This window comes from Erpetoichthys calabaricus, chromosome 4 (assembly GCF_900747795.2).
Source record: "Erpetoichthys calabaricus chromosome 4, fErpCal1.3, whole genome shotgun sequence".
In the NCBI taxonomy this organism is placed as follows: Eukaryota; Metazoa; Chordata; class Cladistia; order Polypteriformes; family Polypteridae; genus Erpetoichthys; species Erpetoichthys calabaricus.
In genome coordinates, this window is record NC_041397.2 from 48,628,681 (window position 1) to 48,642,201 (window position 13,521).

General features: G+C 33.9%; 1 protein-coding gene across 1 annotated transcript; it reads right to left on the bottom strand.

The window, feature by feature from the left end:
• Positions 1–2,117: 2,117 nt before the first annotated feature.
• Positions 2,118–13,122, bottom strand: LOC114650006 (zinc finger X-chromosomal protein). The gene is made up of 7 exons (XM_028799422.2): positions 13,023–13,122; positions 11,934–12,494; positions 9,929–10,078; positions 9,695–9,835; positions 9,433–9,567; positions 5,624–5,767; positions 2,118–4,452 (listed from the first exon to the last, which is right to left on the bottom strand). The coding sequence occupies exons 1-7, from the start codon at positions 13,087–13,089 to the stop codon at positions 3,266–3,268; spliced, it is 2,385 nt and encodes a 794-aa protein (XP_028655255.1). The 5' UTR covers positions 13,090–13,122; the 3' UTR covers positions 2,118–3,265.
• Positions 13,123–13,521: the final 399 nt, after the last annotated feature.

Here is a 13,521-nt window from a genome sequence, read left to right on the forward strand (position 1 = left end):
ATTTATATTATTACATCTTTGAATAAATGCAGGAACATGATTTTGTGAGTAAATATATTAGTAATTTTGAAATCTTAGGTAGTGCAATGAGCATGGCCCTGTGTAAATAAAACATATTTTTATCTTTAACATAACACTCTCAGACACATTGAAGTAAAGCATATGTGTGAATATAAAATTGATTTTTTTTTCCCCAGCTGACACTGCATTTCTTTGGGCTTATAAATCTGAATTTATAAACATTTCACCATAGTTTTGTCAAAATTTGCTCTGTTTCAGTAACTATCCTCAAACCTTTTGATGCAATATGATGTTATTTAAATGGAAACATGGCTGCTACCAGTAGTTCAAAAAGTGGTGAAAACATTTTGAGGATGTGTGTGTGTGGTCAGGTCAGGTCAGGGAACAATGCACTGGTACAGCACGTTGTCGCACCCACCACACGACGAAACAGCCTGGGATCCTGGTTGGCAATCCCCCAGGCAGATACGCAGTACAACCTCACCCGCTAGAAATGACCCTCTATCTGCCACAGCCAGGTGTTACATGGGCGTCACCTTGGCCTGGTCCAGCCACTCGGACCCTCAACAATGAGGTTCCTGGGAGCCAGATCACCGTCGGGGAATCACACCACATGGCCGTAGTGCCATAACTGACACTCCCTCATAATTCAGGACTCCATGAGCAACCACTCATTCGAAACAAAATTAAACCAACAGTACCCAAGAATTTTCTGCAAAGACACAGTACCAAAGGCGTCCAGTCTTTGTCTCAGGTCACTGGATAGCGTCCATGTCTCGTAACCATATAGCAAGACAGGAAGCACCAGGACTCTATAAAGACTTAGACCTTCATCCTTTTACATAGATAATGGAAGCGCCACTGATAACTCATGCCTGATTTTCGAGGGCATTATGAAGAGATATTTTACACTGTTAGTAATAAAAAGCATGAATTTCAATTGGTAACAGATTAAACAAGTCAAACAGAGTTACAGCTGTCACTTATCCATCCTGCAGTCATTCATTCATTTCACATGATGTCAATTTTTGTGGATTGTTTACTGTTATACTTAACTTGCTGTGTAAACCCGTGCTGTAAAAAGCACAGGGCCCTAGAAACTATTGAATTGTCAGAAAAAAAATTGAAATATAGAGATGTCAGGTAATTGAAAGGAACTACTCTGGGCATCTCTCTCCTAGGAGGATTTGTTTTGCCAATGTGCTCGCATCGCTTGTACATTAGTGGCGGGAGGAAAAGTAAAAGGGATACAGTTTTGCTCATGTTAGCGGCTAAGCGACTTTGTTCTTCTTCTGAGGTTTCATTTTGCTGACGTGCTGGCCTCGCTTGTGTTATTTGTGGCTAAGCGAGTTTTCTGTTTTCTCGGAAGCAAATCCCTTACCCTGACTCCATCTCACACACACACACACACACACACACTTCCACGCATAGACGTTTATATATAAGATGAACAATCAAGTGTAGAAGGTAGTTAAGATGTGTGTCACAGTTACTATAAACAATGTCTTCAGAACAATTAGATTACTCCAGATAAGTAAACTTCAGAGGTATATAAATAAATATCAAAATATCATTCCATCTTCATTTGCCCAATGAAAAACAAGTGCCATATATTACAGTTGTTTAAGAATTAATAAAGCATGTAAGCCTGAAACAATAAAAGCAAACAGCAAGAGTATATCATAAATTGTGACACTGTCAAATGTTTAAAAAAAAAAAAAGATAAATATATTTCAAGCAACCAAGACCGTTTATCAAACATAGTACAGCTTAGTGTTAGTCATGTGTTTTATCACAGAACTTAAGTTTTATGCAATGTAGAAGACTTTACTACACCACTATGATTGTTTTATAATAAGCAAAAGAGCTTCTGATGTAGAGCCACATCTACAAATTTACCGCATCTACTGCTGAACATTATAATAATACTGATATTTTCCTAATTATCCAGGTTGATACCTCCTCCCTGGTTATATTTCTTCAGTAAATGTTTTACAAACTTTGTGAATTCCATCACAATTCTGGAGGACTATTACATGGTATGCACCATCTTTTATAGAATACTATAAACGAATCTGCAAAATTGCTCACACAAGTGAAGGAATGATTTTCTTTATTTAAGCTAGAATACCAAGCTAGCTGTTGCACAAAATGTAAATTACACGTAACTACATGAACAAGTACATTTGTTATATATACACACAAATAACAAAAGCAGTGCAAACAGAAAGCAGATTTTAAGTGCTAATACCAGGTGGTTGTTTTGAGAGATTGCTCATCATTGTATTCTCTTTTTAAATTTTAATTGCATTTTGTATATGGATGTTTTGGAGTAAATAATCATTTTGTGCAGCAGATGGCAAGATACTCAACAGCACACGGAGAAAAGTAAACTATCATCATCTTTCAAATACAGTGGCCCAATTTCATCACTTTATAGTCCCCTTTGCACGTTAAGAAGTAGAAAAATGAGGGTGTAACAGAACAGAGTGTCATATGAGAAAAATTATTTCACTGAAAGCTTAACCACATGTCTAATAATCAAGAGAAAACAATTGGAAGATAAACCTGTATTTCACAATTTTTTAATGGTTTCTTAACACAGTACCTGTTTGGCCATGGATTAGACATGTAAAACAGGTAAAACAAGAACTACTTTATCAATTTTAAAAGAAATTACTGTTTTTGCCAAACTTGTATGAATAAATACCCCGCCCTAACTTATTCTTAAAAATAATTTATTACTAAACCTTTTTGCTAGGCTCTCCATAGTTCACAATTCATTTATTTTACTGGAACATAAATGATGATGTAAAAAAATAAAAAAGGGAGACAAAAAATAGCCCAGTGAAATAATAGCAACTCTTATGACTCCAAATTCTAACTATGCTCCAGACTGATTCAACTCAACATCATCTTTCATGAGGATTAAGTGCTTTGACTAGATTTAACCAAATCAGCTGTAAGCTCTTATCAGAGAACTAAATGAAGTACTGGGGTTATGACTTTACAAAAATTGACATTTAACAAGTACTGGGTAAGTGTTACATTTGTTTAGGATGAGGATTTTTTTTTGTTTGTTTAGAATTGCTTTTACATAGTAATAAAGAGAGAGGAACTTGTGGCATGTGCTAAATTTCCTTCCTGGCACAGAACCATCTTCTCTGCATGAAATTAACAAATGACTAGAGGAGGTCAAAGCATCAGAATCCAAATCACTTTCTACAGCTGAGCCTAAGTCTCATCATTCAGCTGACAACACATCCTTATGATGTCGCATGATATGCTGGTTCTTTTCAGAAGGTCTACGGAAACCTTTTTTGCAGTATTCACAGCGGTGTGGATAGTCCTTTGTGTGAATAGAAATAACATGTCGCTTGAAGCCAGAAGCATCTGCAGTACTATATTCACAGTATTGGCACTGGTACATTCGCCTTCCACGGTGAGTCTTCAGATGCTTTTTAAGTTCATTTCTCTGGGCAAAATGTCTTTTGCAGCGTTTACATGCAAAGGGCTGTTCTTTGGTGTGTACAGAAAGTATGTGGCGACTAAGAGTGAATGGGTCAGATATTTTAAAGTCGCAGTGCCTGCACTGATGTATTTTTTTGGTTTTGTGGGACATCTTATGCTTCTTGAGTTCAGATGGTCGATGAAAGCCTTTTTCACACACATCACATTTATGAGGATAGTCTTTTGTGTGAACAGAAATTATGTGCCTTTTTAAATCACTGGAGTTGGAGCTTTTGTGATCGCAGTGAGAACACTGGTGAGTTTTATTTTCTTCATGAGTAAAGTTGTGCTGCAGCAGCTCTTCAGCCTCTGAAAATGTCTGAAAGCAACGCTCACACTTGTATGGCATTTCTTTACTATGCTTAGTCTTTATATGGGTCTTAAGGTTTGATGAATCCGCAGATTTGTATTCACAGTACATACAATGATATGGTTTTTCTCCAGTGTGTGTTCTCATGTGTTTTTTGAGCTCTGAAGGATGACGAAATCCCTTGCCACAATCTACACAAATGTGAGGAAAACTTTTGCTGTGTACTGCAAGAAGATGGCGATTCAACAAACCTTGCTCTGCAGTTTCATAATCACAGAATTTACATTTGTACATCTTTGTAGATCCTTTATCCCTGTGGACCAACTTATGCGCAAACAACAAAGCAGCATTGGAAAATTCCTTTCCACATTCCTCACATTCACTGGTTTTCTCAGCTTTGTTCATCAGCTTGTGGCTCTCCATGTGATTATGCAAACTAATCTTCTTATTTGTAGTAAAGTCACAATCTGTGCACTGATACTTCTTTCGATTCATAATTTCGGGATGATTTTTCATGTGCCTCTTTAGAAATCCTCTAGACTTAAATTTCTTTCCACATATTGCACAAGGGTAAACAGTCAATGGCTGCCCATAAGGACCAATTATAATTGCTGGAAAGAAAAAATAAAGTTTACAATAAATATATTAGGAATTTTCTAATATCTTTAAGTGGAAACTAGGATCAGAAAGCAGAACTACAGTACGTACAGGTAATATCTAAAAAAATATTTTAAACCATAGTAGTAAAATTACATACACAAGAGATACAAAACAAAATCTACAGCATTCAACATTCTTAAACCTGATCAATCCAATCCAGTGTCATGGAGGGCCAGATCTAGGAGCAAGCATCAAGTCCATCCTAGGGCCCACACACCCACATCACCCAATAACCTATCAAAAGTGTCTCTGAGATGTGGAAGGGAAACCAAAGTGCCAAGAGAAAAACTCATGCAAACTCAAAATGAGAATTAAATAAAGCTGTGAAGAAAATTTACATAGCATAAATTTTGGGGTATTAGAATTTTTATTGGTTTATTTAAAAATGTTATTGGTTTATTTAAATGTGTATTTAAAAAAATACACATTTTAATTTTTTTTAAAATAAAATACATAGCAGATTATTTAAAAAAAATCACACCTAAACAGCAGGAAAAATATAAAAAAAAAATACTAGAAAGTATTTAAAAAATTACTGAACTGAAAAATAGTAATCATTTGTAATATTCAATTGATGAAAGTGCTGCCACCACCTGGACATTTGTGAAAAAATTAATCTATATGGCAAAATAAGCAAAATTTGTACTGTTTCATATTTCAGTAGAACATCTGTCTGAACAAGATTATATATTTAAATGTGTCCCTTAAAACAGAAACTATACTAAAGCTGTATAGGGCACTTTTCAGACATGTTTCTTATCTAAAAATATTTTCTTATGTCATTTATTTCAAAATACACATTTTCACCACAACTACTTTTGCTCTAGAAACAGAAATACTTTCTATTTCCCTCTAGCAAAGGTAGGGTTTTATGATCAATGGTTTGCACACAGCTACTTTCTTGAAGAGGTTTTACGGAGGCATTAATCATGATTTTACTTCTATGGCTATCAGCCATTTAAGTTTTCTTTCATTTTACAATCATGTTGTTTACTAATGAGCAAAATGTTTTTATATATTTAAAGGTCTTTGTTTTATACCTGTACTTAACACCATAGTAAAACATTGAATATGTATATAGGATTTTATTATGAAATGAAATTTTAAAAAATCCATAACTACCTGTCTGAAATTGTCTAGCATCCAGCCTTTTCCTCCTTTTTGCTTTTTGTTTTAAAAGCTTTTCACCATCATCTGATTCATCAATATGAAGAAGCACACTCGCAGCTCCATTTCCATTTTCTACAGTTTTGATATCTTCGTGGCCTTAAAAATAAACATTTTTAAATAAACATCAGTTCAAATTTCACATTTTAAAAAACATCCTTTACTGAACCAACAGCTTTCCATTCAGCAAATACAAACTACACCTTTTTTTACTGTATGTATGACAGGTAACGTCTAAAACATACTGAAAAATATTAGGTACCTGCCAATCTGATTACTAAAACTTAATGAAGAAATATTATTATTTTACCAAAAATGCTTCTTCATTCAGTAATTGTTTAAGATCAGTTGATTAAACTGTTCCACATAAAAAAAACTTGTTTCAACCATTCTCATCAGACAGAGAAACTTGTCCTAAATTAACATCATTTTCTGTGCTACTTATGCAAGAGATGGTAACACAAAGGTGACTAAGCAATTCAAGTTGTGATTGTTGTTTTTTCGTAGTTATAAATATAAAAGATACCAGCACATCTAACAATATACAGAGCAATCACTGATACTTCTTTGCCACAAAACCGAGAAGTCAGCATCAAATAGTGGAAGAAATAGTCGCTTAATACCCGGAGTGAACCCTGTAGGTCAGACAGTACTTAGCTACAGGAGCTAACAATGAACAGTTGGTGTATCTAGTAGCAATTTTGGCAAGTCTGTACAACTATGGAATTTCTAAGGTGAGGAGTGATTGGGTTTTTCTTCATATAAACTTTACTTTGCCTCATAAATTCTTCTGATTCAGGAAATATCAGAGTCAACTTAATCTATCAAAGTACAACGTTTTTTAAAACAAAATTCATTGGTTTTGTTACTCTGTGAAATATTTTTCTCAATGCCACGCAAGTGAATGTTCTGTAAGCATATATTTAGATTCTAAAACATTATATTCCATTATTATTTTTTTTATCGAGTATAGATTAGACATGGCCAGCAAAAGGTTCCAAAATATTTATTCTAATAACCAATACTACTGAAGTCAAAAACTGATTTGCTGCTGTCATCCAAGACCTTTGCATTTACCAGTGTAATTACTGCTTGTAGCATGCATATCAGCAATAAAGCATGTTATTAGGGCTTTCTTGTACAATGTATTTAATCAGATGGGGGAATGGCAAGGCTGGGTGGGTGCTGTTGATTAACCAAATCAAATACATCTATTAACTCATCTACCCAATGCAAATTCTGGTGTATATTTAACATTTTCAAAAAGATTTCACTTAGGGTATTGAAAATTATATTTAATAAATGTTGCAGTTATGTCATTAAATGGTAACATTTTCTTAGGTGGAATGGCCCATTTTTGTCATGCACATTCTGACTGATTGGTCAAATGTTATCTTTTGCATAGGTGCACACTAAAACTGTTTCATAATGGGCCTAAAAATTATTAGCAATGGGCACTGAGGGACAGAGCAGCTGGGGTGGTGAAGGGATGGGATGTGGAAATGTTACCTATTATAAGAGGTCTGTCTCTTATGTTACAATTCATTAAAATGTATTAAATTGTAAGGGAGTAATACAGTAGAAAACCTATTTTTCAATAAAACAAACTGAATAACCAACCATTAGCTTAACTGAAAAATATAACTTAATAATGATAATTATAATTACTGGTACCCCTCCTTTAACCGTCACCTTATCGTGGTGGAGGGGTTTGCGTGTCCCAATGATCCTAGGAGCTCTGTTGTCCGGGGCTTTATGCCCCTGGTAGGGCCACCCAAGGCAAACTGGTCCTAGGTGAGGGATGAGACAAAGAGCGGTTAAACAAACCTCCTATGAAGAAAAACAATTTTGGACGGCGTTTTCCCTTGCCCGGACGCGGGTCACCGGGGCCCCACTCTGGAGCCAGGCCTGGAGGTGGGGCTCGATGGCGAGCGCCTGGTGGCCGGGCCTGCACCCATGGGGCTCGGCCGGGCACAGCCCGAAGAGGCAACGTGGGTCCCCCTTCCCATGGGCTCACCACCTATGGGAGGGGCCAAGGAGGTCGGGTGCAGTGTGAGTTGGGTGGTGGCCGAAGGCGGGGACCTTGGCGGTCCGATCCTCGGCTACAGAAACTGGCTCTTGGGACGTGGAATGGATGGATGGATAATTACTGGTAACTCTTGTTTTCAGTCTCCAACTTCCATAAAAAGAGTTCTAATTTTGATGCTGTCAAGTCTTATAACATGTTTTTAATGTGACAAGTAACAGTATGTCATTATAAGCAAATCTGTTTAAACTTGTCTGTATTACCAGGGCACTTTCCCATTTTTTAAAATCATTACTTTTTTGTTATAATTAGCTTTTGAAGTACTCTCCTGCACATGTGAGACTTTAGGTTCAATGCTCTATTTTAGAGATGTGCATCACTACAGTCCAATACATCATAGGGTTATGGGCAGTAAAAGAATAAGGTGCAGAACTAACTTAATTGCAATGTTAAAAAGCATGTTTGATTTTTTGAGCTGCTGAGCTAAGAATAAGCATAAGAATACAGACACTCTGGAAGGTCCATTTGTTGTGTGTTAGTGGAAACACACTTTAAAACTTGTGAATGTAAAGCCACCAATAGAATTTAACATTTTATAGATTTCTTTCTGCTTCTACCCCTCTCCATTTTCTGAATTTATGACATGTGTCAGGTATACAGTATTGCGTAGATAATAAATATGGACCCATAGTAGACTTTAAGACTGTTAGAGAGAAATGATAATGAAATGTCCTGTGGAACAAAAGAATGGTCAAAGCAGGCCAATTAAGGCCCATGGTTTGAGCAGATATTTTACACTTTTTAGACTAGGTATGACACTTTGTAAAGTTGTTCTTTTTCCAAAATTGTGGTTTCTTGAATAAAAATTTAACATTCGTCTTTCACTTACCACTCTTTACCATAGAATACTTATTTGGCTTTTAAACAAATGTGTGATGACTGATGTGCAAATATTGTTTGCTTTTAGTTAACTTTAAGCTGTCATGGGTTATTACATCTGTGAAAAATAACACCTTGTATCACAAAGCTGTTAAATCTCTACTTCATAATTTCAGCCTAACATTTCTGCTTCATGGCATTCTCTTTATCAACAAATTCTACTTATTGCCCTTGCTTTTGGCATCCACATCACCACTATATCTAAAAGCTCTAACTTACTGCCTCTAGTCTCTTTGAAATTTGACAATTAAACTTCAAAGTGTAATGCTTCAAAAATAAGTTGACTTATCATTCAGCCAAATAAGCCACAAATATCTGTTGGAATACCTGTCTTTAAGACATTAAACTGAACACTGTTATGAAGACCTCATGAGACAACATAATGAATTAGTGTTAGGAGACACATCTACAGGATACAGGTAGAGAATTAATTAATACATTATGAAATACATAGCATAATATAAATAAATAGTATTCCTGGTATTTCCTTTTACTAGACCTTAACAGAAATACCCAGTTTCCACTTAGTTTGAGAACCATTATTCAACACATATGCAAATACCACATATTGAACCTCTAATATAATTCTGTACTAAATACAAAATTTGTAGAAACACAATCAAAAATACTTGAAGAAACACATTTTTTTTATAACTTTGTGATGAGTGGTTGCATTGAGTAACTTCAATTTATTTTTGCTCTTTACGAAAGAATCGTCACAATGAGTATCAACTTTAAAATAGTTTTAAGTTTATATAGCAATAATCATAAATTAAAATTCATTGTCATAAATACTAACCATAAGCAGCTGCCCAGGCTACAGGTATGTAGCCCTTATTGAGCACTGATGCATCATGTTGCCTTTCTTGTACAACTGCCTCTTCTCCTCCAACAACCACTTCCATATACACCTGATCTGCTATTTCAGACACATCTAAGAAAAATAAAAGTTATGTTACTTTTAAAAAAAATATCATCTCAACATTTTAAATATCAGTTAGTGGTCAGAATAAAAAAAAAAAACCACACACGCTAATATTGCATGCTGCTGGGATACATACTTAGTTCATCATCTTGCTGTGGTTCACCAACAGTCATATAAACCATTTTTTCTCTGCACATTCTTCCAGTATCACCTTGATCTAGTAACCCAACCTCATGGTCATTCTCCCCTTCACTTTCTTCTATATCTACTGTGCCTCCTTCAAAAACAAACAAACAAACCAATAAATAAGTAAACAGAAACAATGTATATGTTATTCTTAATACTTGAGCAATACTAAGGCTTCCCTTACCAAGATCCTCATCCCCAGATTCAGCTTTAAAAATATAGACCTTAATAACCTCATGTCCATCTTCTTTTGAAAGATCTTTAGGTTCTGGAATCCCCGTGTCAGCGGAAACATCTTCATTTCCATGATGTACAATTTTATCGGTTTCATCCACTAAGAGAATAAAAGGGTGATAAATGTTCTGTCAAAATGATAGCCACATAAATCTTATAATTTAAAAGGATGTTGAAAATATTTTATAGTACAAAAAAACATTTTAAATCAGTTCAAAGATGCACCATCAAAAGAAAAATACAATTCTCTAATATGTTCTACTGTGTACTTATTTTACTTTCACTAGTTTTCCATCATTATTTTTCCCAATAGTCATTTAGTTAATGTTGATATTACATATAATAATTTCGGGTGAAAATGGCAAATTTAACATACGATTTTACTTATAAAATTTTAAACACACATAATTTGATTAATGTTATTCAGTAAGATTTTGCTATAAATTGTTCAAAATATCCCAATGTTTACAAGAAAAATAAAATAAAACCCTATATTATCACAGTAAAAAGAGGTCTGTTAGAAATACAGTATATCATGATTACATTGAAAAATCCTCTACAAACAATTTCATCTATGAATGTCCCAGCTGTTACAAAAACAGTCTATCAACTTGTAAATGACATGTACATATTAAGAACCTCGTATGTAAAATAATATTTAGCTTGTATATGATGTTTGCTTTTAAACAGAACATCTTCAGCATTTTCTGCTTCATTATATATTTATATTAAAGAACATCAAGTAAAAAGACAATCCTGACATATGAGCTAAATTCCTCATATAATACATATCTGAGAGTATTTCATAAGCATACTTTTCTCCCCCTGCCCAGAGCTGGTACTACTATTTTTGTGTTTATTTCTCTGAACCATGATTGTTACAGGCAATGTTAAACTACACCAAAAATCATAATTATTAATACATATGCAGAATACATGAAAATGAAACTCAGTTATAGAAATCAAAACTGCAACAATGTGCATATCCAATACTAATCCTGCATTGTCTTGGTTCAATGTGCTTATTATTTTACTTTGTGCAAAGTAAAATTCAATTCACTTAAAAAAAATGTTTCATTATATTGTATTTCCACCATTATAATGAAGAATAAAATATTTTTACATAAAGTGATGCATCTACTACTCATTAGTAATAAGTAAGTATTAAAGAGTCATATTTAAAATAAGGAAGCAGATTAGCATTTTTGCTTATTTTTGGATATCTCATGTACTTGTTAAAAATCAAACATTTAGTAAAGAACCATGGGATATCTTTATAATAACACATTAGAATTTTAATTTAATATGTGGGTTGAAGTAATCTAGTTTTTATATTACATCAATTAAAGGTTAACTTTTTAATGTTCAATAACTTGCAATCAGCAAATTAACTATGTTTCACATTATAGTTTTGCAGATATGGGGCAGAGCTACTGCCAAATACAATGTTTGCATGAATGTCAATTTAACTTTAAAAAAAAACAAAAAACTTTGTACAATGTAAAATTATTCATGCAGGGCAACAAGTAAACATGATTAGTACTGGTGCTGCAAAGAACACATTATTCAAAGTTTTATAAAATAGCAGCTTTTGTCAAAAATCTCAGTATTATAGCAAATAATCAAGAGACATATAATGGTAGAATTAACTTTAAAATCGCATATTTATATAAATTTGACTTGATTGTACGGAATGTTATTTTCTCCCAATAAAATAAAAAAATTAAATGAATAAATAACATCACAAATTTCAACTACTTTAATGTTCCAGTTAAATGTTGTGTAAAATATTGAACACTGATGTTGAGAAAAAAGAAAATCCAGGGTGGCATGTTGTTTTTGTTTAAACAAATAAATGTACGTTGACAATGACAAAAAATAAGAAAACCTGCTGAAATTGGTTATTTTGGCCAAAGAGATATTGTAAATGCTAATTCACTACAGATAACACTTACAGGAAATCATGAGGTAATCTCCACAGTTACTTTGATAATCTGGCACTGGAATTCCATCGGCATCAATCACAGCTTCAGTGGCATTATTTGTCACCAGTACATCCTCAGGGATAACATCAACCTGCAAAGCACTCACAGGAATTTCCATTTTATTGGTACTGTTATGTAAAATCTTTTCTGCAGATACAATCTCAGAGATGTGCAAATTCTGATCTACCAGTAATTGTGTGTGTGTGTCAGACAAAACCTCTGATGAAACATCTGGAGATAAAACATCTTCTGGAACAGTACAATGATTCAAAGAAATCTCTGCTTTTATGTCAGTTCCAAGAACATCAACTGTATGTGCAAAGTTTTCAGGATCATCAGCCTCTGAGCATTGTACATACTCTGCAACAACATCCTCAACTGCATCTTGTATAACAACAGCATCCAGATCTTCAGAGGTAAAATTATGCACTGTTACATCAGAACCAATGACATCAGAAACAAAAACGGTTTCTTGTAATTCCAGCACGATTTCATCTCCATTTAGATGGGCTCCAGAAGTTGTATCTGTGTCTAAAAATAAAGAAGGTTATGTAATTAAAAATATTTTAAAATAATTTACGAAAAAGCTATCAAAATAAATGTGGAAATTTAATGGTAATATCTTTGATGATGTTCAAGTCTATTATTAGGAAACTATGTTTCTTACCTAGAATGACAACTACAACACATCTTAAAGTATAATATAGGATATTTTCTGATTGACACTTCTCAGTTTAAGCCATATTATGTAACTGTAGATTTTTGCTTTAATTGGCTACAGTCAAACTATATTAAAGAATGTACAAAAAAATAAAAACAGACAGATAGCTAAACAGACTGACTGAATATACAAAGTACGGTAAGATACAGAGGACTCCAAATCTCAGCCAGATCTGAGTAACCTGTTTGTCCCATTAAAATAAGTCAATCAAAACAAAGTCACCCCTTAAGAATGCACAGGCATAAAACTAACCAAATCATATAAACCAACCATAATATTTATTATAAACACCTCAAAATTACTGAAGAAAAATTGTTTGTACACTAGAAAATGCTCACCTGATGTGTCAAATATTATATTTGCCTCCGATGGATGCAATTCTAGTTCAGTCACATCCTCATCCATTGTCTTTATACCTCATCTGAGACCTTTCCTTTATATATATGTATGAATAAAAAATAAATTCAGTTATTTGATAAAAGACTTTAGCAGACTTTTAAAGATGCCATGACAACTACATTGCATGGTAAGATAAATATGGAATCAATACAGCAATACTGATCCTAGATCATTCAAAGACCCATTTATGAGAGCACTAGGTCTTAAAATTTCAATCTTTGTACACATCAAGATGTAGATACTTTCTATAACAAATCTTTCAATTGCAACCCTTCAAAATATGACTATACATTTTAAAGGAATTTGTATCTTAATATTGATCTAGACCAATGTTTCTTAACCTTCTTTGAGTCATGGACCCCTTTAAGAATCTGATGAAAGCTATGGACCCCACTCCCGAGAAATATTCACATAAACACAACTTTGCATGCAATGAAT

Excerpts from the sequence above, each read along its gene's own strand:
- LOC114650006 (XM_028799422.2), bottom strand. The coding sequence starts at position 13,089 with ATGGATGAGGATGTGACTGAACTAGAATTGCATCCATCGGAGGCAAAT. Across the intron at positions 9,836-9,928 it reads ATCTGGGGATGAGGATCTTG|GAGGCACAGTAGATATAGAA; the intron begins GTAAGGGAAGCC and ends TTGTTTTTGAAG. Across the intron at positions 4,453-5,623 it reads TGCTAGACAATTTCAGACAG|CAATTATAATTGGTCCTTAT; the intron begins GTAGTTATGGAT and ends TTTTCTTTCCAG.